At 47.3% G+C, this 24,475-nt stretch overlaps 1 protein-coding gene across 1 annotated transcript in view; it reads left to right on the top strand.

Annotated features, from left to right (window-relative positions):
• Positions 1–24,475, top strand: part of CEP104 (centrosomal protein 104) — a 53,156-nt gene that overhangs the window by 11,344 nt on the left and 17,337 nt on the right. Inside the window, exons 2-14 of the mRNA XM_007448959.1 lie at positions 1,595–1,768; positions 2,150–2,288; positions 3,574–3,636; positions 3,930–4,006; positions 6,590–6,758; positions 7,127–7,282; positions 8,205–8,432; positions 10,223–10,420; positions 10,993–11,160; positions 11,800–11,973; positions 19,852–20,028; positions 22,393–22,599; positions 23,071–23,178. Of these exons, the coding sequence (XP_007449021.1) occupies positions 1,595–1,768; positions 2,150–2,288; positions 3,574–3,636; positions 3,930–4,006; positions 6,590–6,758; positions 7,127–7,282; positions 8,205–8,432; positions 10,223–10,420; positions 10,993–11,160; positions 11,800–11,973; positions 19,852–20,028; positions 22,393–22,599; positions 23,071–23,178 (2,038 nt within the window). The remainder of the gene's footprint in view (positions 1–1,594; positions 1,769–2,149; positions 2,289–3,573; positions 3,637–3,929; positions 4,007–6,589; positions 6,759–7,126; positions 7,283–8,204; positions 8,433–10,222; positions 10,421–10,992; positions 11,161–11,799; positions 11,974–19,851; positions 20,029–22,392; positions 22,600–23,070; positions 23,179–24,475) is intronic.

The following is a 24,475-nucleotide window of genomic DNA, read 5'->3' as shown; positions in this document are numbered from 1 at the left end:
TGGGAGCGTGAGGACAGGCACGGGCCACATGATGGGTGCGGTGCTAATGCTGAAAAGCTGGGGGAGGAGGCTGTTTGGGGCGGCTTGGGGAGCTGGGTCAGGGGTGTGTTTGTCTGGGTCACATCTGGTGCTTTGAGGATGCCTGCACTCAATGTCAAGTCACCAACGAGATGTGCAAGTTCGGACACAGGATGGTATTTACTTGGAGTTCCTCCCTGTTAGGAGGTTTTCAAAGCCATGGGGCAGGTTGGATGCCTCACAGTGAGTCTAGATAGAGAAGGGAACCTGGAACCCGGCCCAGGGCACAGTCAGGGCCGGACGGGAAGGTGGCCCGAGGCAGGAAGGGGCCCAGGAGGTCAGGACCGTGAGGTGTACGTTGCACTCAGCCTCGTGGAGGTCAGTGGTGGCCTGTGACCTTGGCCAAGGGGGCAGCTGAGAAACGGGATGGGAGCTGGAGACGGAGGCAGGGTCATGGGAGGCTCCTCAGGCTTTTCTGGAGTGTGTGAGTGTGTGTGTGGTGTGTGTGACTCTGAGTGTATGTGAGTGTATGTGAGTGTGTTGAGTGTGTATGAGTGAGTGTGTGCGAATGTGAGCATTGAGTGTATCTGTGAGGGTGTGAATGGGTGTGAGTATGTGTGTGCGTGTCAGTGTGTGTGTGTTTCAGTGTGAGTGTGTTAGTGTGTGAGTCTGTCCGTGTGTGTGTTACTGTGTGAGAGACTGGGTTGTGTGTGTGTGAGCGTGAGTGTATGTGTATGAGAGTGTGTGAGTGTGTGTGTGAATGTGTGTGAGAGTGTGAGTGAGTGTGCGTGTCTGTTGATGGGGTGATCGGGTCAAGAGAAGGGGCAGGCTGGCTCTGGTGCAGTTCAGCTGGGGCTGCTGGGAGGAAAGGCGGGAGAGGGGCCAGGCCGGCCAGTGGCCAGGTCACCACTGCACTTGAGGAGGATGTGATGCGTGCTGGAGGGGCCTTTCCCACTGTCGCATCCCCGGTGCTTCCCTGGCTCTAGATGCCCTCGATGCCCACTGTCGTGCGCACCCAGTGTCGGGTGCTGCCTGCTGTCGAAGCATCGTGCTGCCCCCCGCCCCCAGTTGTGATCATATACTGCAGTGTGATGTTCTAATGCTCTGTGTCCCTTCTGGGCAGAATTAGAAGCTCCAGCGTGGACAGTTGTGGGCTTCTCTAGGCCGCTGAGCGGGCGTGAGAGGCACTCTTGAAGTACTGATCGTTGCTCACTCCACTCAGGATTCTGTAAAGCAAGGGGTTTCCTGAAGTGTTCAGGTTCTGGTGGAAAGTCCTTTGACTCACTAGTACAGCACCTTTAGATTGATGTTTTTATCTCGTGATAAACTTTGGGTTTCATTTCAAACCACTAACTAACTGCTCCAAGTATGATTCACACTGGGGGGCTGGCAGACCCCATCAAACCTTCACTCCAAGCTCGAGCTGCGACTGGAAGGCCAGAGGGCGGGGACAGCACCGGGGAGCCAGCAGCGTCAGAACCCACAGACCTGACACGTACGTGGAAGCGTGGCTGCGAACATCCCTCAGCCCTCTACGGAGATCCTGCAGATAAAACAACAATGTGTTTGCTTTCAGATTTTGCCAGTTTCCACAAGAAATCGTTCTACAAATGGTGGAGAGATGTCGAATAAGAAAACTACAGTTGCTTGCTCATCAGTATATGATTTCCAGTAAAATCGAGTTCTACGTTAGTGAGAGCCTGCCTGAATATTTCGCACCATATCAAGCAGAGCGGTTTCGAAGGCTTGGGTAAGAATGAAATTTAACATGTGTGGGGGGGACTTTTAGCCTAATTCTACCTCAGAGCAATTAAAAACGAAGGAATCGCCCTTGCCCTTGGCGCTGTCTTACGTACTTGTGTGCGGGTGGAGATCACACCACTTCTGAACACCTGCCTGGTGCTGAGTGTGCTTACTGAGCAGTGTTCCTATCAGTCGTATTCAGGCCACTTTTCAGGTGCAGAGCTTATCTTAAGAGAACTATTTAGAATTTGACTTCTGGGCTTTTTATTCCCTAGGGTTTTTCATTCCAAACCTAACAACTTTCCTTGAAACCTGCGGAGCTCAATGGTCACCGAAGGCAGCTTATTTCCACATCAACGTGATTCCAGGGTTGTGTTTTTTCTTTCAGCTACGTCTCTCTCTGTGACAATGAAAAGACAGGTTGCAAAGCCCGGGAACTAAAATCGGTTTATGTGGATGCAGTAGGACAGTTTCTTAAGCTGATTTTTCACCAAAACCATATCAACAAGTACAATGTATATAATCAGGTGAGACACATGGGCCCTCCCCTTGGTGACACCCCTACCCCGCCCCCTGCTTTGTGGCATCTGAGACTCCTCCTTTAAGGTGGTGTCTGTGGGAGAGTGCTAAGCTCCCTGGAGCTGCGTGCTCCGATTCGGATTCGGAGCCACCAGCCACGTGTGGCTGTGCACGCTGAAAGCATGGCTGGTCCAAGTGTATGGGCTACACATGTGACCCAGGCTCGGTTACACAAGGAGAGGAGGATGTTTTGGATACATTAGCTTTAAATATATTGTTAAAATCAAAAAATCAATTTTAAATGTTTCTTTTACTGTGTTGACTAGAAAACTTAAACTTACATATGTGGCTTGCATTATATTGGGTTGGCCAAAAAGTTTGTTCGGGTTTTCGATAAGCTCACATGAAAAATCCGAACGAACTTTTTGGCCAGCCCATTATTTTTGTTGGACAGCACTGTTCTACATAAACCCCCTAAACTTTTACAAGATAAACCCCCTGGTGGAAATTGAGAGTGCGGTTTAATGATGCATGCAGTCCAGAATCTCTCTAGCTCCCTCCCTCCCTTTCTTTTTATTTTTTTGGCATAAAGAATATAGTGGAAATCAACAGTGTCCAAAGCAGTCTTGTTAATTAGCACAAATATTTACAGCACTCCCTGCCCCCTCCAAGAGGAATGCAAGCATTCCAACAAGTCAGAGCTTTATGCTGAGCAAGTGAGCTGAAGGAGAGTTCTGAGACAGAGTCGTGTTGCCTGGTCTGTATTTAATTTGAGAGCAGACTTCTGAGCCTTTTCCTTCCTCCACCCCATCTGTGTATTCGCCGGTAATTCCTCAGTTTTCAGTTCAGCAACCGTGATTCTCAAGGAGGGGGGTACACGAAGGCGGCTCCTCCCCGTCAAGTGAGAATGAGTGCCTTGGACAAACCAAGCTACGTTAGCGTAGGTTTTCATTTCATTGTCTGATTTACCACGATCATGTAGATGTGACCCCTTCCTTAACCTTGAGTGGATGGTTCGATATAAAGCTGGGTTAAAACTTTGGAGGTTTTTTAAGCTGTATTGTTTTAACATCCTTTAAACATTAAAATACCCTCTTGGTTCAGCATTAGAATATTAACTTATATAATATATAAAAGTCATTAATAATTCTATATTAGCGTGAGATTTTACAGTTACAGCATTTTGCTGTACATCATCCCGTTTTATGACAGTATGGCTCAGAGTTTGTTATAAAGGGGTTAAGTCATGTCAAACATTTTATACTTAATTTCTGTTGATTAACTCTTTCTTAGGTTGCTTTGGTTGCAATAAATATCATTGGAGACCCTGCAGATTTCGGTGATGAAAGCAATATTGTAAGTTTGGGAAGTTTCATTCCTGAAGAGGGACATTTCTTTCTAACAAGAGGGGATCGTTTATTTTTGTCACAAAAGTATCATCCTAAAAATCCTCACAAAATTATCTGGTGAACAGCTAGCAGATAATTTTCAGCAGCTGTTGTATTAAACTTTACTCGAGAATTTTAGTTGTCCCTCCAGGACACTAGGATCATTGAAGCTCCCTGACTGACACCGTTATGTCAAATCATCTCTGTTTTATGTTGTTCCTTTTCTCTCTGAGATACTAAGCATAACTTTTTCCCCCAAAGACCTCTAGAGAGAAGCTGATTGATCATTATCTAGGGCACAACACAGAGGACCCAGCTCTCGAAGGAACTTGTTCTGGGTAAGAGCCCTGCCCACCCCCACCGAGGCAGTAAATTTCTGTGACTTTCCTTGGAATCATGAAAGTGCAAGTCAGCTCCAAAGAAAGGATCCTGGACCTGGGGGCCTCTACATTCAGTCTGGAGCCGAACAAGCCACTGATGGGATTGTCTTAAATACACTGCAGATTAAGGTCACCGTTTTATTTAGCACATCTTCATTCACTGCTCTTCAGAGATGACTTCGTTTCTTGTATGTTCTGGTATTACTAGACAGTTCCTCGAATGCATTCAGATAAAAGATCTGTCAGCCATCCTTTGATATTTTGGTGGCACAGGCAAATTCATAGGTAAGAATCGAAGTATTAATTGACCCAGATTACCAGTTACCCCAAAGTTCATCTTATATCTGCTTTAAAACCTCGTTCCTTAAGGGAGTGAGAACTGCATGTCACATCAGTTTCTGTAAGTTCCTCTCCACGCTCCTCACATGGACAGTTATACAGACGTCGCTATCTTGCTGACTCTTTAGCAAGTCAGGCGTGGAGGGCAAGGCCGAGGGCACACCACTTTACACCCTCTGTCCCTAGGTGCCCCTCTGGGACAGAGTCCTTCAGCACCCTTGTCATGTGCCTGCTGTTTATGAAAGCAGGGGGACCCCTTCCACAGGCGCCCAGCCTAAAGAGAAAGGGATGCAAAACAATACCCAGGTCCCCTTCTCTGATGGCAACTTCCCAATAGCGAAGAGGTAAGGTGCTTAGATGTTAGTACGCGGTTGACATTTGCACATGACCTGTGGTGTATTTCCACGCTCACACGCACATGGCCAGAACTGCTGGCTCTTCCGTTTGCATCAAACGTGGGGTCAATTCTCTGTGCCGTTGCTCGGAGCCACTGGGTGGTGCTGAGTGTGGCACACTGGAGTGGAGGCCGTGCTTACAGTTTCGTGTATAAAAAGTCACGGTGCAGGGTGACCCATCATCCCGCCTACACAAGCTCTGCTTCAGTCCTCAGCCCGGATCCTTCCCGCCTGCCGGAGTCCTCACCTTGCCAGGTGGGGTTGAGAAGCACGGGGGGAGCACTGACGGCAGGTACCTCCTTCAGCATCGTGGAGGTGCTGCCCCCGGCTTTGCCCTTGGTGAACAGGGGATGACTAAGCTCACTTACGGGGTTTAGTATCGCCAAGAAAAGCCCTCTGGGGAATTGTGGTTTCTGTTTAAATCAGTTCTTTATCAAGTTAGCTATGGGGGATGGTAAACTGCAGTTTCTTGTCCTGACTCACGCACCCCACCCCCCACCCCCTGCCAGGGTTTTCCTGAAGGTAGAGGGAGGTCTTGAAAGGTTGTGGACAGCACCCAAGGCTGAGTCCACAGGCAACGCTGGGGCATCGTGGAAAGTGGGCGCTCCTGATGCCTGGGCATTGCAACATCATTTCGTCCTTCGTAGGGTTTTTATACTGTAATGAAGTCTTGGTTTCACCTCTGGAACTTCAAGGCAGAGTGAGTTAGACTTGAGAGTGTGGTGTGTATTTAGGTAAAAAGAGTCAACGGATCTTGGAAGCACAGAAACATGCTCTTGTTCAGTCATCACTGAGATGAACGGAGATGCTCACAGCCGCCGTGGCCGTGTGCCCGCTGCTGTGCCCGCAGCCGCCTGAGTCAAGGCCTGGGGAAAGGGGGTCCTGGCTGCTTTTGAAAGGTGATGTGGTCCCCTGTCCCGTTTGAGTATATTGTTAATCAACCAAACTTGTATGACAAATAATCTCTTTAATGAGACTTGCTGTGTGCAAGGACAGCCGAGGCGAAGCTAACAGCAGGCGTCTTCCTGCCTCTGATGCAGCAGGTTGGGAGGCTCTGGACCGTGTCCCCTAACGCTTCTGTCGAGTAGTTAGAACAGTGTCCTGGTTCTAAATGTCAGGCCCAAAAGAAAGCTGGCCAGTTACAGAATTGGGAGGAAAGAGGGAGGCGATGCGTAACCCGAAACAGGTTATTCAGATCACGTTTAGGTCATTTATTCTGGGAAGGATTTCTCTGATCTCCCGCAGGACTGGATGGTGATGTCATACGATCAGACACTTTGAGGTACAAGCCCAGTGGTAGCAGTTCTCCATCTTTAATGCTCGTCACCATTACTGTGGCGTGAAATGCAACCCTGGACTCGGCCTGGGCCACCAAGCCAGCCTCTGCAGGGCTGGGGCCTGCTCATGGCTGGCTTTGGTTTTGGTTTTCCCACGTCTACAAATGGTTCACATGCTCTGTCCTGTCCCTGCACCCAGAGCAGAGCCCTGCAGGGTCTGCACTCGGGATATCTGCCGAACGAGTGAATGAACACACTGAAGGCTCAGATGCCCCGTGTGCATATAATTCATGGTCAAGAGCATAAGCTGTGGGGTCAGCAAGACCTGCCTGCACTTGCTGTGTGACCTGAAGCCCGTTACTGACTTCTCTGAGCCTCTGCTCTCTCAGCAAGAAATGCTCCGCAACGGGTGTGGGTGGGACCTTTCCAGACTGTCTGTGTGTCTTCAGCACTGAGCACGGGGCCCACTCTCCCCCTGCAGCGTTACATAGATTGAAACTGTCTCTAAAGTACCCTTTCCTTTCCTTTAGGAAGTCTGACTATATTTCCCCACTAGATGACTTGGCCTTTGACATGTACCAGGATCCGGAAGTGGCACAGATTATCCGCAGGTTAGATGAAAGGAAGCGCGAGGCGGCCCAGAGGGAGCGCTACGATGACGCCAAGACGCTCAAGCAGGCCATCGCCGACCTGCAGAAGGTACTGCCTGCGGGGAAGGCGGCGGCTCCGTGTCTAACTGCCCTGGTTCCTGCTCAGCAAACGGCAGGCCTCTGAAGGCTGCAGGGTTAGCATGGGTTCAGGGGCGTCAGCACATGAAGGACAGCAAGAGCACACACTCCTGCAGAGCCCTCCTCGGGGCCGCAGCCGCAGGAAACGTAAGATGTTTAAACTCCCATGAGCTCGCAGGTGGCGGTGGCCCGTTCCCTCCATCCCCCGTGCCGTTCCCCTCTCCCCCCGACACGGAGTTGGTCACCCACACTGTCCTCAAAGCGTTACTTTAAAACCGTCTTTGCACCTCGCGTGAGTCGGTCCACATGCGAAGCCAAAGCCAATGCCGTGTGCTTTAGGTCGGGGAGCGGCTGGGCAGGTACGAGGTGGAGAAGCGCCGTGCCGTGGAAAAGGAGGACTACGACCTGGCCAAGGAGAAGAAACAGCAGATGGCGCGCTACCGCAGCCAGGTGTACGGGCGGCTGCAGCTGCACGGGCTGGTGGACGCCGAGCTGGTGGGTGGCGGGGCCCGCAGCTGGGACCGGGGACCGGGAGAACCGTCGCGGGGTCCACGAGGGTGGTTGCGCGTTCCGCAAAACGGAAGACTTTGTCAGGCTCAGGCGACAGGTAGCTGCAGCCCGTGGGCCCGTGTCGTAGTCCTGGCCTTGACGCACTCTTGCAGGAGGATTTGCAGAGGCGGAGACAGGGCAGGTCAGGTGGGAAGGCTTCCCGGTGGGCCACTGCATCTCCTGTAGGCAGCCCTGCCCACGCAGCCCCTGGGAGTGTGGCGAGAGAGCACCATCCTGACAGCTCAGGCTGGGTGGGGGTGGGTCTCATGTCCGGAGCTCACGTTCCAGGCTGGGATGCAGGCCTGGCACCCAGAGGGCAGTGCAGGGAGTGCCGCCTCTGGCACTCGCTGCCAGACCCCGGGCTCCATTCCTCCGTCCAACTCTGTGGTCTCGGACTCATTCCTTGGCCTCTTTGTGCCTCAGTTTCCCCACCCCATCCACGGGGGTGAGAAGAGGGAGCCTCAGGTGCGGTCGTCTGCCTGGAGCGCTTGCTCCTGGCCCAGCACGTGGCCACCACTGAGTCCGTTGCACTCGTTCAGGTGACACGAAGTAGCCTGCTTTGCAGACACGGAGTGACCAGCACAGGCCTCTCAGGTCCAGCCGGGTGCTCCCCGCCCACCTGTGGCCTCCCCACCACAGCACCCCGTGCACAGATGCTCATGGCCACGCTGGTGTTTTGGTACAGGTGTCACTTGAGTGGTCCACACAGTAACCATCCAGAGACAGTCGGGGGCAGTGACATGGCTATGGGACCTCGTCAGTGTGGGTTTCCCCCTCTGCCTTCCCAAACTAGCGCTCCCCTGGGGGAACAAGGGGTGTGTCTGCTGGGGCAGTGACACTGGGGATCGAATGGCCCGTTTCTCCCCAGATACGAAGGCCTCTGGACTTGCCTCTCCAGCCCCTGGTCCATTCCGACAGCCCTCACCACCAGCAGCCCGCGCTCTCACTGCCACAGCCAAAAGAAAGGGGGACAGAAAACCAGTTTGCAGACCCTTTCCTTCAGGAGAAGCCTTCATCGCATCCCCTGGACATTTCTCCTCAGCATTGCGTGGTGGACCGGTCACCCCCCGCCGCAGGTCCTCCTCCCAAGGCCCATGTAGGTAACTCACGTTCACGCTGTGGGCAGTTTATTCCACATGTATGTAGTGGGGACCCGCGTCATGCCGGGTGCTTTCCCGGGGCCAGGGATGTATCAGGGTACAAAACAGTGACAGCCTTACCTGCGCTGCGTCAAGAAGAGGGGCAAAAAAGCTGCGGCCGGAACATTGGCCAATGGCTGAGACACACTTCATCCTCTGAGCCTCTGTTTTTCTCTTTGCAAAGATGTACAGACGTCTTCTTAAAGGGTGGTTTCCAGGATTAAATGAGACAATATTCGTCAGGTTCCTACCCTGGCCTGACCTTAGTAGAGCCTCGGTACAAGTCGTATCCAGTTACCATACCTGTTAGAACCTCCTGTGTGGCAGGGGACAGAAAACCTGGTTCAAACTGGGGGTTATTGGCGTTTATAACTGGGAATTTTAAGAGGTCATGTGGGTTCCAGGGTTGGTTTGATTTCTGTCTTGCGAGTCTGTTTTCTGTGGTTCTGAGACGCCCTCTCGGAAGGCCGGGCTCGTCACGTGGCCTCAGCTTCAGGTCTGTACGCTGTGCCATCTGGGGGAGAGCATGCGTCCCATTCTAAGCAGAGTCCCCGGGTTAACCCTGCTTAGATCGGCCTCAGTCACCTGCCACCTCAGGAGCAGTGGCGAGGACCAGAGGGGGCAAAGGTGCCGACTGGCCTGTGAGGGCCTCCCTGGAGCCTCTGCCGTGCATGGCCATGTGGCCAGCAGACCCTGGGGTGGAAGGAAGGCTGCCAGGCGGGCACAGGCAAGTGCCGACAGCAGCCAGAGGCCCAGGAAAGCTGGAGAGGCCCACAGCTGCCACACGGCCCCCACGCCCTCGTGCCGCTGGCTCTCCCAGGGCGTGTCTGTGAGCATTGCCACCCTCCCTCTCCCTCCAGTGATATCTTGTCTGTAACTTAATTGTTACGTTTCACACTTCAATCTAAAAGTACTCTAATTTCTCCTTTTTTAGTACCTCAGTGTGTTTTGTTTTACAAGTGTGAGTACATTTTAAAAGATGAGAAACTAAATCTCACATGTGTTGTACACCCAGTTAAGACCTCAGCAAGTATTAAGTATGAATAAACGGCCCTCCTTGTCTGTTCAGTGTCACCATGATGCCTTCCTCAGAAAGTGACTCTGGAATCGCTCTTTCTGCCCTCAGTTACCTGGAAGTCTGTGACATGTGTACTTGTTTAGTGTATATCTGTCTCCCCCTGAGAACGAGGCCCGCCGAGGGCGGGGAGTCTGTCTTCCCATCGCTCTACGTGGGTCACCAAGAACAGAGCCCGGGAAATGTCTGCTGCAGGATGCAGACAAAGGTGGATAAGGATCTGGAGCTTCGGCTGCCTGTGTTACTGCAAGGCTGCTGGGTCCTGGATGTGTTTAAAATGAGGCTTGAGAGTTGTTTCTCAGAAATAAACTAATAGACTAAGAAAATGCCAAGGGTCTTGCCAGAAAAAAACTGTAATGACTTTTACTGTAGTGACCTACTGTCAGCTGAACTGAAATCACTAGTTGTAAATAGTAATCGCGGCAGAATCTACATTGCTTATTTATTAGGTCTGTAGTAAGTTTAGAAGGGAATAAAACCCCTGATCTAATTTTTTTTCAATTACACCCTATGGTATAAATTATTCTAACTTGATGAGACTGATATTTAGCAAAATACCATCATTCTGACCAGGTACGTCCCAAGCAGTCAGCCCATGGGTGTAGACGGGGGGCGGTCAGTATGTGGGGAGGATCCTGCACCGAGCCCGGCAGCCACCCTGTCCTCCCGCAGCTCGAGTCCCTGCCCTACGATGAGCGGCCCCTTCCCGCGACCCGCAAGCAGCCTGGGGCAGTGGCCACGGAGCCAGAGACGAGGGACACGGACAGCAGCGAGCCTCCCAGAGCAGGCACCATGGGCGAGCCTGAGCCTCTAACAGAGAAGGCCTTGCGCGAAGCCAGCTCCGCCGTGGACGTGCTGGGAGAGGCCTTGGTAAGAACAGAAGCTCGTATAAACAGCCTGCAAACAATGGGCAGGGGCGGGTGGCTCCACAGGGCTCCTAGGCTTGCTGGTCCTGATGCTGCAACTGCCCTTTGTCCTCACTACTCAACGGAAAAGTCTTTTGATAGTTACTCCTCACGTGAAGCAGCACAAGCGTAAGCTAGAATTTCAGATTTCATGACAAGTATCCATTTAAGCCTGGGCCTGATTTGTGGTGTTGACAGGGCTGGGGTCCAACACCAGCTCCCGCCTGAGAGCACCGCCAGCTCCAGGGAAGAGGACAGCAGAGCAAACAACACATGAGCGTGTCACCAGCCTCCAAAGATTCTCGTGCTGGAACTTTTAATACGTTCCATGTTTTAACATAAACTTAAATTTTCCACGTTAGGAGGAGTATTTCTCCAAATACACATACCTAGTGGGTGGAGGTCCTGTTATTAGAAAAGCTGTGTCTTGGTTTAAAACAAACCAAGGCCAGGGGTGCAGGGTGCAGGCTGCCGGGGCTGCTGGGGAGGGGATGTGGCCAAGTGCCCACTCTGAGGGGCCGGCTCCCGCCCTCCCAGGTGGCCGGGGCCTATTCCAAAACATGGTCGCACCGGGAGGATGCGCTGCTCGCCCTGTATAAACAGCTGATGGATGCACCGGCGGCAACCCCAAAGGAAGACCTGAAGAGCATGCTGAGGGCGGCCGTATTCCTCATCAGGAGAGCCATCCGAGACATCGTGACCCCAGTGAGTCCCCGCCCGCCCCTCAGGGGCCCCGTGTCTGCCAGAGAGCTGCCGGGCTGTCCCCAGGAGGTCAGGGTAGCCCAAGAGGCAGCCTGGTCCCCAGTACCGTTGTCACCTAGCATGTGGTGTCACTAGGAATGAAGCTCTCGAGGAAGGAATATGGTCACTAAGGAGTCTGAGGTCTGTCCCCGTGGGCCGTGCCCTCTGGTCCATGTGCACAGAGGCCTGGCCACCACGACTGATACATGCCCCTTTATGTTTTTGTTCTTCATGACGCCTGAGGAGCTTGGGAGTTAGCACCGACTTCTCCTGACCCTGAAAGGGCCTTAAGAATGAACATCCCACAATTACACTGTCGTCTGCATTCACACAGGAGCTCATGCAGTTCAGCAGTAATGTCAGATATTTGGCTCATGGAGAGATGTCGGGGACTTTATGACACGTGGGAGATAAGAGCCTGTGCCTTCCATGTGCAGGGAGCTGTGCTCACAGAGCAGTTTTCAGTTGGCCATTTCCAGTCCTTCAGACAGCGTGTAGTTTTCAGCGTAACGTTTGTGTTTATAACTAATAGTAAATTTCATGTTTTCTTTTGGTGGAATTCGGTAAGAGTGGCTCATCTGTTTTTATCACTTTTTTTCTTAGGTCTTTCAGGCATCTTTGAAATTGTTGAAAATGTTAATCACGCAATATATTCCTAAACATAAACTGGGTAAGCTTGAAACAACTCACTGTGTGGAAAGGACCATTCCTGTTCTGCTCACGAGAACTGGAGATTCTTCAGCTCGCCTCCGTGTTATAGCTTCCAATTTTATTCAGGTATGAATTTCACCACAGAATTTGAAACCATAAATAATGAACATTTAACTACAGATATTTGACTTTCTTAATACCTTACAAGATCCTGTCTACCCAAGAGCATCATAGATTATCCTTAGTGATTCACCATCATATTTTCCTTATGTTGTAAACCAGGTAAATGTTGCCTTAAACATGATTAAAATGTACAGTTTGCTTTTTCTAGTGTTTTTCTTATTCAACATGCACTATTTTTTAAATAAATAAAAATATATGGAGAATTAAATCAGAATAGAAAAATGGGGTAAAAAAAAAGATGTATAATGGTCTTGATCTAAATATTTTTATTCTTTCAGCAAACACGCCTCCTCTAGCCTGGGCGCTGGGGGAAGCTAAGATAGAAGTGAGCGTTTAAGAGTTTGGGGCACACCGCACTGTGCGGCTTGCGGGATCTTGGTTCCCCAACCAGGGGTCAAACCTGAGCCACCGTGGTGGGAGTGCCAAGTCCTGGCCCCTGGACCGCCAGGGAATTCCCAGCCCCAGGGAATATTAATCATCGTGAGCTCTCCTGGAGGTCCCTGTCTTGGCACTGAGACCCAGCTTCACCCAACAGCCTGCAGGCTCCAGTGCTGGAACACCTCAGGCCAAACAACCAGCAAGAAAGGAACACAGCCCTACCCATTAGCAGACAGGCTGCCTAAAGTCATACTAAGCTCAGAGACACCCACACCCCTTGACACAACCCTGCTCACCAGAGGGACAAGACCCAGCTCCACCCATCAGAGGGCAGACACCAGGAGCAAGAGGAACTACCACCCTGTAGCCTGCGAAAGGAGACCACATATACAGTAAATTAGAAAGAAGAGAAGACAGAGAAATATGCTGCAGACAAAGGAGCAAGGTTAAAGCCTACAAGAACAACTAAATGAAGAGGAAATAGGCAGTCTACCTGAAAAAGAATTCAGAGTGATGGTAATAAAGATGATCCAACATCTCAGAAAAAGAATGGAGGCACGGATGGAGAAGATACAAGAAAGGTTTAACAAAGACCTAGAAGAACTAAAGGACAAACAAACAGTGATGAACAACACAATAACTGAAATGGGGAATGCACTAGAAGGAATCCATAGCAGAATAACTGAGGCAGAAGAACGGATAAGTGAGCTGGAAGATAAAATGGTGGAAATAACTGCCAAGGAGCAGAATAAAGGAAAAAGAATGAAAAGAACTGAGGAGACTCTCAGAGACCTCTGAGACAACATTGAACACACCAACATTCAAATTATAGGGGTCCCAGAAGAAAAAGAGGGGACTGAGAAAAGATTTGAAGAGATTATAGTTGAAACATTCCCTAACATGGGAAAGGAAATAGTCACCCAAGTCCAGGAAGCACAGAGAGTCCCATACAGGATAAACCCAAGGAGAAACATGCCAAGACACATATTAATCAAACTAACAAAAATTAAATACAAAGAAAAAATATTAAAAGCAACAAGGGGAAAGCAACAAATAACATACAGAGGAATCCCCAGAAGGTTATCAGCTGATTTTTCAGCAAAAACTCCACAGGCCAAAAGGGAATAGCAGGATATATTTAAAGTGATGAAAGGGAAAAACGTACAACCAAGAATACTTTACCCAGCAAGGCTGTCATTCAGATTCGACGGAGAAATCAAAAGCTTTTCAGACGAGCAAAAGCTAAGAGAATTCAGCACCACCAAACCAGCTTTACAACAAATGCTAAAGGAGCTTCTCTAGGTTGCGGGGGCAGGGGGGGGTGGTAGAAATATTCTTGTTTCTACAAACAAGGAAACTAAGAAATGGGAAAGCTCGCTAGTAAAGGCAAACATACACTAAAAGGAGCAAATCATCCACACACAAATATGATACCAAAATCAGCAATCATGAGAAGAGGAGAGCACAAATGCAGGAAATGGGAATTGCATTGGAAAGTAAGAGACCAGCAACTTAAAACTATCTTGTTTATATATAGACGGCTATATCAAAACTTCATGGGAGGGCTTCCCTGGTGGCACAGTGGTTGAGAATCTGCCTGCCAATGCAGGGGACACGGGTTCGAGCCCTGGTCTGGGAAGATCCCACATGCCGCGGAGCAACTGGGCCCGTGAGCCACAACTACTGAGCCTGCGCATCTGGAGCTTGTGCTCCGCAACAAGAGAGGCCACGACAGTGAGAGGCCCGCGCACCGCGATGAAGAGTGGCCCCCGCTCGCCACAACTAGAGAAAGCCCATGTACAGAAACAAAGACCCAACACAGCCAATAAATAAATAAATAAAATTTTAAAAACCTCATGGGAAATGCAAACCAAAAAAACTACAATAGATACACACACAAAAAAGAAAAAGCAACCTAAATACAACACTAAAGATGGTCATCAAACCACAAAAGAAGAGAATAAAAGCAGAAGGGAAGAAAAAAGATCTACAAAAACAAACCCAAAACAAGAAGATGGCAATAGGAACATACATATTGATACTTGCCTTAAATATAAATGGATTAAATGCTCCAACCAAAAGACACAGACTAGCTGAATGGATACAGAAACAGGACCCATACATACACTGTCTACAAGAGACCCACTTCAGACCTAGGGACACATACAGACTGAAAGTGAGAGGACATAAAAAGATATTCCATGCAAATGGGAATCAAAAGGAAGCTGGAGTAGCAATACTCATATCAGACAAAATAGACTTGAAAATAAAGACTGTTACAAGAGACAAGGACGGACACTACCTAATGATCAAGGGATAGATCCATGAAGATATAACAGTTGTAAATATTTATGCACCCAACATAGGAGCACCTCAATACATAAGGCAAACGCTAACAGCCATAAAAGGGGAAAGCGACAGTAACACATTCATAGTAGGGGACTTTAACACCCCACTTTCACCAATGGACAGATCATCCAAAATGAAAATAAATAAGGAAACACAAGCTTTAAATGGCACATTAAAAAAGATGGACTTAATTGATATTTTTAGGACATTCCATCCCAAAACAACAGAATACACTCATGGAACGTTCTCCAGGATAGACCATATTTTGGGTTGCAAATCAAGCCTTGGTAAATTTAAGAAAATTGAAATTGTATCAAGTATCTTTTCCGACCACAACGCTGTGAGACTAGATATCAGTTACAGGAAAGAAACTGTAAAAAATACAAACACATGGAGGCTAAACAATACACTACTGAATAACCAAGAGATCACTGGGGAAATCAAAAAATATCTAGAGACAAATGACAACGAAAACACAACAATCCAAAACCTGTGGGACACAGCAAAAGCAGTTCTAAGAGGGAAGTTTACAACAATACAGTCTTATCTCAGGAAACAGGAAAAATATCAAATAAACAATCTAACCTTACACCTAAAGCAACTAGAGAAAGAAGGTCAAAACCCAAAGTTAGTAGAAGGAAAGAAATCATAAAGATCAGAGCAGAAATAAATGAAATAGAGACAAAGGAAAAGATAGCAAAGATCAATGAAACTAAAAGCTGGCTCTTTGGGAAGATAAACAAAATTGATAAACCTTTAGCCAGACTCCAAGGAAAAAAGGGAGAGGACTCAAATCAATAAAATTAGAAATAAAAAAGGAGAAGTTACAACAGACACCATAGAAATACAAAGGGTCATAAAAGACTACTACAAGCTACTATATGCCGATAAAATGGACAACCTAGAAGAAATGGACAAATTTTTAGAAAGGTACAGCCTTCCAAGACTGAACCAGGAAGAAATAGAAAATATGAGCAGACCAATCACAAGTACTGAAATTGAAACTGATTTAAAAACTTCTAACAGGGAATTCCCTGGTGGTCCAGTGGTTAAGAGTCTGTGCTTCCACTGCAGGGGGCACGGGTTCCATCCCTGGTTGGGGAACTAAGATCCCACATGCTGTGCAGCATCAACAAAAACAAAAATCCAGGATGAGATGGCTTCATCGGCTAATACTATCAAACATTTAGAGAAGAGTTAACACCTGCTGAAATTCTTCCAAAGAATTGCAGGAGGAACACTCCCAGGCTCATTGTATGAGGCCACCATCACCCTGATAACCAAAACCAGACAAAGATACTACAAAAAAAGAAAAGAAAATTAACAGGCCAATATCACTGATGAACATAGACGTAATCCTCAACAAAATGCTAGCAAACCAAATCCAACAACACATTAAGAGGATCATACACCATGATCAAGTGGGATTTATCCTAGGGGTGCAAGGTTTCTTCAACATATGCAAATCAATCAATGTGATACACCATATTAACAATCTGAAGAATAAAAACCATATGACCATCTCAGTAGATGCAGAGAAAGCTTTTGACAAAATTCAACACCTATTTATGATAAAAACTCTCCAGAAAGTGGGCATAGAGGGAACATACCTCAACATAATAAAGGTCATATACAACAAACCCACAGTAAACATCATTCTCGATGAAAAACTGAAAGCATTTCCTCTAAGATCAGGAACAAAACGAGGGTGTCCTCACTCACCAGTTTTATTCAACACAATTTTGGAAGTCCTAGCCACGGCAATCAGAGAAGAAAAAGAAATAAAAAGAATCCAAATTGGAAAAGAAGAAGTAAAACTCTCACTGTTTGCAGATGGCATGATACCATACCTAGAAAATCCTAAAGATGCTGCCAGAAAACTACTAGAGCTCATCAGTGAATTTGATGAAAGTGGCAGGATACAAAATTAAAGTTGCAGGATACAAAATTAATACACAAAAATCTCTTGCATTCCTGTACACGAAGAACGAAAGATCAGAAAGAGAAATTCAGGAAACAATTCCATTTACCTTTGCAACAAAAAGAATGAAATACCTAGGAATAAACCTACCTAAGTAGACAAAAGACCTATATGCAGAAAACTCTAAGACACTGATGAAAGAAATCAAAGAAGACACAAACAGGTAGATATACCATGTTCTTGGATTGAAAGAATCAATTTTGTCAAAATGACTATACTACCCAAAGCAATCTACAGATTCAGTGCTATCCCTATCAAATTACCAATGGCATTTTTCACAGAATTAGAACAAAATTTTTTAGTTTGGATGGAAACACAAAAGACCCTGAATAGCCAAAGCAATCTTGAGAAAGGAAAATGGAGCTGGAGGAATCAGGCTGCCTGACTTCGGGCTATACTACAAAGCTACAGTCATCAAAACAGTATGGTACTGGCACAAAAACAGAAATACAAATCAATGGGACAGGATAGAAAGTCCAGAGATAAACCCACTCACCTATGGTCACCTAATCTATGACAAAGGAGGCAGGACTATACAATGGGGAAAAGACAGTCTCTTCAGTAAGTGGTGCTGGGGAAACTGAACAGCTGCATGTAAAAGAATGAAATTGCAACACTCCCTAATGCCATACACAAAAACAAACTTAAGATGGATTAAAGACCTATGTAAGGCCAGATGCTGTAAAACTCAGAGGAAAACATAGGCAGAACACTCTTTGACATAAATCACAGCAAGATGTTTTTCAATCCACCTCCTAGAGTAATGAAAATAAAAACAAAAATAAACAAATGGGACCTAATTAAACTTAAAAGCCTTTGCACAGCAAAGGAAACCATAAGCAAAATGAAAAGACAACCCACAGAATGGGAGTACATATTTGCAAACAAAGCAACTGACAAGGGATTAATCTCCAAAGTATACAAACAGCTCATGCAGCTCAATATATATATTAAAAAAAAAAAAAAAACCCAATCAAACAATGGGCAAGAGATCTAAACAGACATTTCTCCAAAGAAGATATACAGGTGGCCAAACAAACAGCACATGAAAAGTTGCTCAACATAGCTAATTATTAGAGAAACACAAATCGAAACTACAATGAGGTATCACACCAGTCAGAATGGCTGTCATTAAAAAGTCTACAAATGATAAATGCTGGAGAGGGTGTGGAGAAAAGGGAACCCTCTTGCACGGTTGGTGGGAATGTAAATTGGTACAGCCACTATGGAGAACAGTATGGAGGATCCTTAAAAAACTAAAAATAGAACTACCACACGACCCAGCAATCCCACTACTGGGCATATACCCTGAGAAAACCATATTTCAAAACAATACATGCACCCCAATGTTCATTGCAGCACCATTTACAATAGCCAGGACATGGAAGCAACCTAAATGTCCATCAGCAGAGGGATGGATAAAGAAGATGCAGTACATATATACAATGGAATATTACTCAGCCATAAAATAAACAAAATAATGCCATTTGCAGCAACATGGATGGGCCTAGAAATTATCATACTAAGTGAAGTAAGTCAGACACAGAAAGACAAATATCATATGATATTGCTTATATGTGGAATTTTTTTTTAAAGAGGATACAAATGAACTTATTTACAAAACAGAGAGTCACAGACATAGAAAACAGGAAAGCACGGGGGAAGGGATAAATTGGGGGATTGAGATTGACATACACACCCTACTATATATAAAATAGATGACTAATAAGGACCTATTGTATAGCACAGGGAACTCTTCAGTACTCTGTAATGACCTATATGGGAAAAGAATCTAAAAAAGAGTGGATATCTGTGTATGTATAACTGATTCACTTTCCTGTACAGCAGAAAATAAGGCAACATTGTAAATCAGCTATACTCCAACAACAAGTCTAAAAGAGAGTTTGGGGCACACGCTTAGACGAGCAGTGTGAGAATATGCTTTGCTCTCTTTAAATTAGTGACTCCATCTGGTCTAGGCGATCTCAAATTAAGATTCAGAAAGTCTGCGAGCTCCTTCGAATGTCACACACAGTGCTGTGAGTGTGCACGGCTTTCTAGGGAAGGAACCCAAAGCTGCCATAGTTTCTCCAACGTGAGGAGCCACTGATCTTGTTTTGTTTAATGAACTTAAATTTTCAGAGAAAACAAGTAAGTGATACTATTTGGGGAAAATCTTTCAAAGGATGCATTGAATATGCAGCTAATTATTTTCCAGCCACATTCACCTCTGAGACAGTGGTGGTGCTGAGTGTCTTCTGCTTGGGAGCTGTTCTCGTTCTGCACCAGCATCTGGGCAACCGACCCTGCATCCCCATGTCCTCAGCATCTGTGTGTCACGTGCGAGTTCACTGTTCATGCTGCTCTGAGGGGCTGTCCTTCCTCTTTCTTCTTTCCTTTGGTTCAGAGCTACTCACGGGCCCAGAGAGAGAGTTAACTGAACGTCAAAATGAGAGGGTGTTTTGGGTAGTGTGGCCTGCAGACCTGCTAAAAACAGACGTCTTTCTATATTACGCCTCATATTTTATCAATATTTTATCGTTTCTTGATCTTTTTCTTTAATATTTTACCATTTTTTTCTTTTTCTGCGTCTGGCTAATTAATGATGAAATCTTAGTTATGGGAAGACTTGCTCACTTGGAGACGTTGGACTGTGTGGAGGTACTTACCCTCCTTCATCTAAACTCATCAGGGGTCTGTTCACCTGGAATATTGTGCGTGGTTACATGCTTGGCTGATGTTTAATAAATACCGAAATGGTGGTTCTCACAGCAGGACTAATTTCTTTCAGAATTTTAGAAATTAGAAAACCTTTTTCTTGAGGTTGTGAAGTCCTGAGAAGGGAACCCTTAAGTTACCCATCACATTTGCTGTAAAGCTTTCATTAATCTCCAAGTGGTTGTGGTTTTTATTTCTGATGCTTTTGGTTTTTGTTTTTAATTGTTATTAAATCTTAAATAGAAATATGAGCTTATAGATCAGTGACTTTACTGCTATTTGTCACTGCAATTTTTTGTTTCCTGTTTTTTCCTTCAGTGTTTACTTTGCGGATGGCACTAAGTTGCCCTTAGCATTTTCCAGTAAAACTTAACAAATGATGTTGGTTTTTATAGGAAATGGCCTTGTTTAAGGAAGTGAAGTCTCTCCAGCTTATCCCATCTTACCTGGTCCAGCCATTAAAAGCCAACTCCTCGGCTCACCTGGCCATGAGCCAGATGGCGCTGCTGGCCCGGCTGCTGCGGGACCTGGGCACGGAGGGCATGGGCTTCACCGTGGACAGCGTGATGCGGGTAAGCACCCCAAGGTGGCTGCCACAGCCCGGGCCCCGAGCTGGTGGCCGGAGCACGGCAAGCGTCTGGCCAGTGTTGGCTGCGTGCGGAGGTGGGGGGCAATTTCGGAACTTTGCCACGTCCTCTGACACGTGAGGGCGCTGGAGTCGCGCTGCCAGTTGCGTCGGGGCATGAGCCGTGCAGAGCCGTGTCCCCAGGGAAGCAAGCTCTGCAAACAGTGACGCCGCATCGTAACTGGTGGCAGGTCTGTGGAAGGAGGTGCATGTTTTATGCTTTGGACAATCCCATGAGCCTCAGAAGTGAACACTGATTGTGTCCGTTCACTTGTAGCCCCTGGACTGCCTCCTGAGTATGGGTCAGTGTCCCCTGTCCTGCCCTGCGTCACGTGGCCACTGTCTGTCCTGCTTCCACGTCAGTTTCCTTGTTCCCCAGCACAGACCATAAGCCGGCCCCACATGCTTACAGCCTTGTTAGGGCCACACCCACGTCAGGATCCCAGCGTAAGCTTTGGTCCAGTAAGCTGTGCCGCCATCACAGATGCGCACTCTTCAGGGCAGTGACACAGCAGAGGCTCGCTGCTGTCCCTTGTGGCCGGTGCCATCTGTGGGGACAGAGGCCACTCTGCTCTGTGGGCACTCGGGGGCTCCGTCTCCTCCCGGTGTGATGCCACGGCTTCACACATGACCTCCAAGGTCACTGAACGGAGGAGGGTGACTAGAGGTTGTGAGTGGAGGTGTCCACAGGCCGAACCACTCTCAGGTATGTCCATCCACTGAGGTGGCCCCATCCTCACTGCAGGGCCTGGGAGGCGTGTACAACTGTGCCCCAAGGAAGTGGGGAAACTGGGTTGGTGAGCACGTCACCCTGTGCTGGTCCGTCGACATGTGGTGGGCTTGATCGAGACAGAGAGTTTAAGAAGGAGGAGAAATGAGTGAAAGTTGGAGGTGGGGGTGAGCCTTTAATTGAAGGAACAAAGCCCCCAAGCAGCCGACGGAATGGGGCCGCAGTGCTCGCTCGGACGGCTCGGCTCAGAGCTGGGCAGCGGCCAGCCAGCCTCTCAACAGGAGGGCGTCGGCTCAAAGCCGAGAGTGGATGGGGAGGTTTGAGAGGCGAGCAGGAAGTATGAGATGCTGCCCTTGACCTCTGAGCAGGGAAACCAACCAGGAAACGTGACGGGTCAGGTTACTACGTGATGCCAAGGGCCCCAGGATCGCCATGGCCCAAAGTCCAGCATAAAACCAGCTGGCACAATTCCCGAGCCCGCAGCACCTTCTGCTTCACCTGGGAACACAGAGGAGGAGGGGCCCCAGATTTCAGGGCCTGCAGGGATGCCGGGGGTGACTTGGTGATGGACACGCAGGGCGGGAAAGACTCGCAGGAGGTGGCAGACGGGAGGGAGTGCAGACAGGTGAGCTGGAGAGGCAGGAGGTGATCATCCCGGGGGTGCCTCATGGTCAGAACTTCTCGAGCTGCTGCAGGGGTTGGGAAGCACAAGGTCTGGGGCAAAACCTGAGTGTGTGGCAGGCAGAGACAGAGGAAGTGAGGAAGCCCAGCCAGTGAGGGGCCGGCGCCCAAAGGACCAGGAGGGGACGTGGATTTACTATACGTGGGAACGTCGGGTATTGCGATGTGTTCGGATGACACTAAAGAGCTTAAAATGGATGGGGTGGGTCGTTTGCCTACTTCAGGGTCACGCACAGATCTTGAAAAAGGAACATTGAATAAGAAGAAATAAAGTGTCAGAATGATAAGCACAGTGAATCATTTATAATGTCAAACAAAAATCCTACGTGTACACACACACACGCACACGGCACGTACACTGCGCAGCAAATGAAGACGTCTGGGGGGCGCGTGCCCTCCAGCTTCAGGACACTGATGCCTCTGAGGGGGGAGGAGGGTGGGAGGGGACAGGGGGCCAGGGAGACTTCAAGGGGACTTGCACTGTAGTCCTAGGGTTCTGTCTCTTAGAAAGAGTTGAAGCAAACCTGGCAAAAATGATAAACATTGGTTAATCTAGATGGTGGATGCATGAAGTTTATTATATTTCCTCTTTATGATTGAAATATTTTCTAATACTTAATATGAAGTTTCTGGGGGGGTGTAACTTTAAAAATACTATTTAATACCTGAAGTAGGAAAAAGGAAAACACTAATAATTGTACATACAACATGGGTTCAGCTGCACATGTAAAGTAAAGGAAGTGAGGAAAACTCTGTATCTTAATAGCTGGAATTCTATGGGCATTGTCGTCTATGTTTTTCAAATGTCCACGATGTCCCTATGTTTCTTTTATGCCAGAAGAAATAAACGTGGCTATTTTGAGACCCAGTAACAAGAGCACGTCCCGACCCTATTCTTAGTTCGCAGTGCGGGCCCTGGAGCACAGGGAGCACAAGGTGCGGGATTCGGCAGTGGGCATGATCCTGGACCTGTACGTGCAGCACCGGGCTCTGGTCCTCGAGTGCCTCCCTCCCGAGGAGAGTGCCACCCGCAGGAGCGTCCTCTATAAGACACTTTTTGAGGGATTTGCTACGTTAGACGGCAGACCTACAGATGCTGAAATTAGGGTAAGTTAACTTTCCTGAAGTTATGACCTGGTCCCAGGTTTAAGAAGTGACTTGGTACGTGAGTAAACTGACACATCGTTCACAGGGCTATGGGGACAGGAAACACAGCACACGGAGGACACTGGTGCCTGAGCCCGCGTCCTGGCTCTTCCACCTTGTCTGTGTAGGGATGATGATGGCCGGGAGGACGCCTGCAGTGTTTATCAACAGGAAACATTTAACACAACACTGTTAATCAACTATACCCCAATATAAAATTTTTTTTTAATTTTTTAATTCGAAAAAAAAAAAAAAACAACCAGTAAACATTTATTAGATGAATCTGGTGGATTTTCTTTTAATTCTAGCTATAGTATTAGTCTTAGTGACGATTATAATACATAAGAAACATAATTTATATGCTATAACTTATCACTCAATTTCCAACGCTACCCTAAAAATCAGTTCTAATGGAAAATCATTTCATACCAGGCACAGAAAAGAGCAGCTACAGAAGAAGCAGAAAAACGCAAGAAAGAAGAAATTAAAGCTTTACAAGGGCAGTTGGCGACACTAAAGGAGGTGCAGGCTGAAGTCCAGGTTGGCAAGGTTCACTGTCTTTCACCGTCATGCTCTTGGTCAAAATCCTGTGACCGTTTATTTCCTTACGTAGACGCACAGCATGCTTGGTTTGCTTTTCGTGGGATTCTCCAAATGGGTATCTTTATTCTTTGTTGTTTTTTAAATTAGTTAAGGGGTAAATAAAAGGAATCCCCCACTGAATCATTTGCATGCTCTTTTTTTTTTAACATCTTTATTGGGGTATAATTGCTTTACAATGGTGTGTTAGTTTCTGCTTTATAACAAAGTGAATCAGTTATACATATACATATGTTCCCATATCTCTTCCCTCTTGCATCTCCCTCCCTCCCACCCTCCCTATCCCACCCCTCCAGGTGGTCACAAAGCACCGAGCTGATCTCCCTGTGCTATGCGGCTGCTTCCCACTAGCTATCTACCTTACGTTTGGTAGTGTATATATGTCCATGCCTCTCTCCCACTTTGTCACAGCTCACCCTTCCCCCTCCCCATATCCTCAAGTCCATTCTCTAGTAGGTCTGTGTCTTTATTCCTGTCTTACCCCTAGGTTCTTCATGACATTTTTTTTTCTTAAATTCCATATATATGTGTCAGCATACAGTATTTGTCTTTCTCTTTCTGACTTGCTTCACTCTGTATGACAGACCCTAGGTCCATCCACCTCACTACAACTAACTCAATTTCATTTCTTTTTAAGGCTGAGTAATATTCCATTGTATATATGTGCCACATCTTCTTTATCAGCTCATCCGATGATGGACACTTAGGTTGCTTCCATCTCCTGGCTATTGTAAATAGAGCTGCAATGAACATTTTGGTACATGACTCTTTTTGAATTATGGTTTTCTCAGGGTATATGCCCAGTAGTGGGATTGCTGGGTCATATGGTAGTTCTATTTGTAGTTTTTTAAGGAACCTCCATACTGTTCTCCATAGTGGCTGAACCAACTCACATTCCCACCAACAGTGCAAGAGTGTTCCCTTTTCTCTACACCCTCTCCAGCATTTATTGTTTCTAGATTTTTTGATGATGACCATTCAGACCGGTGTGAGATGATAGCCTCATTGTAGTTTTGATTTGCATTTCTCTAATGATTAATGATGTTGAACATTCTTTCACGTGTTTGTTGGCAATCTGTATATCTTCTTTGGAGAAATGTCTATTTAGGTCTTCTGCCCATTTTTGGATTGGGTTGTTTGTTTTTTTGGTATTGAGCTGCATGAGCTGCTTGTAAATTTTGGAGATTAATCCTTTGTCAGTTGCTTCATTTGCAAATATTTTCTCCCATTCTGAGGG

The sequence above is a fragment of the Lipotes vexillifer genome, unplaced genomic scaffold (genome assembly GCF_000442215.2).
Source record: "Lipotes vexillifer unplaced genomic scaffold, Lipotes_vexillifer_v1.1 scaffold835, whole genome shotgun sequence".
Lineage (NCBI taxonomy): Eukaryota > Metazoa > Chordata > Mammalia > Artiodactyla > Lipotidae > Lipotes > Lipotes vexillifer.
This window is presented reverse-complemented; position numbering and strand designations above follow the sequence as displayed.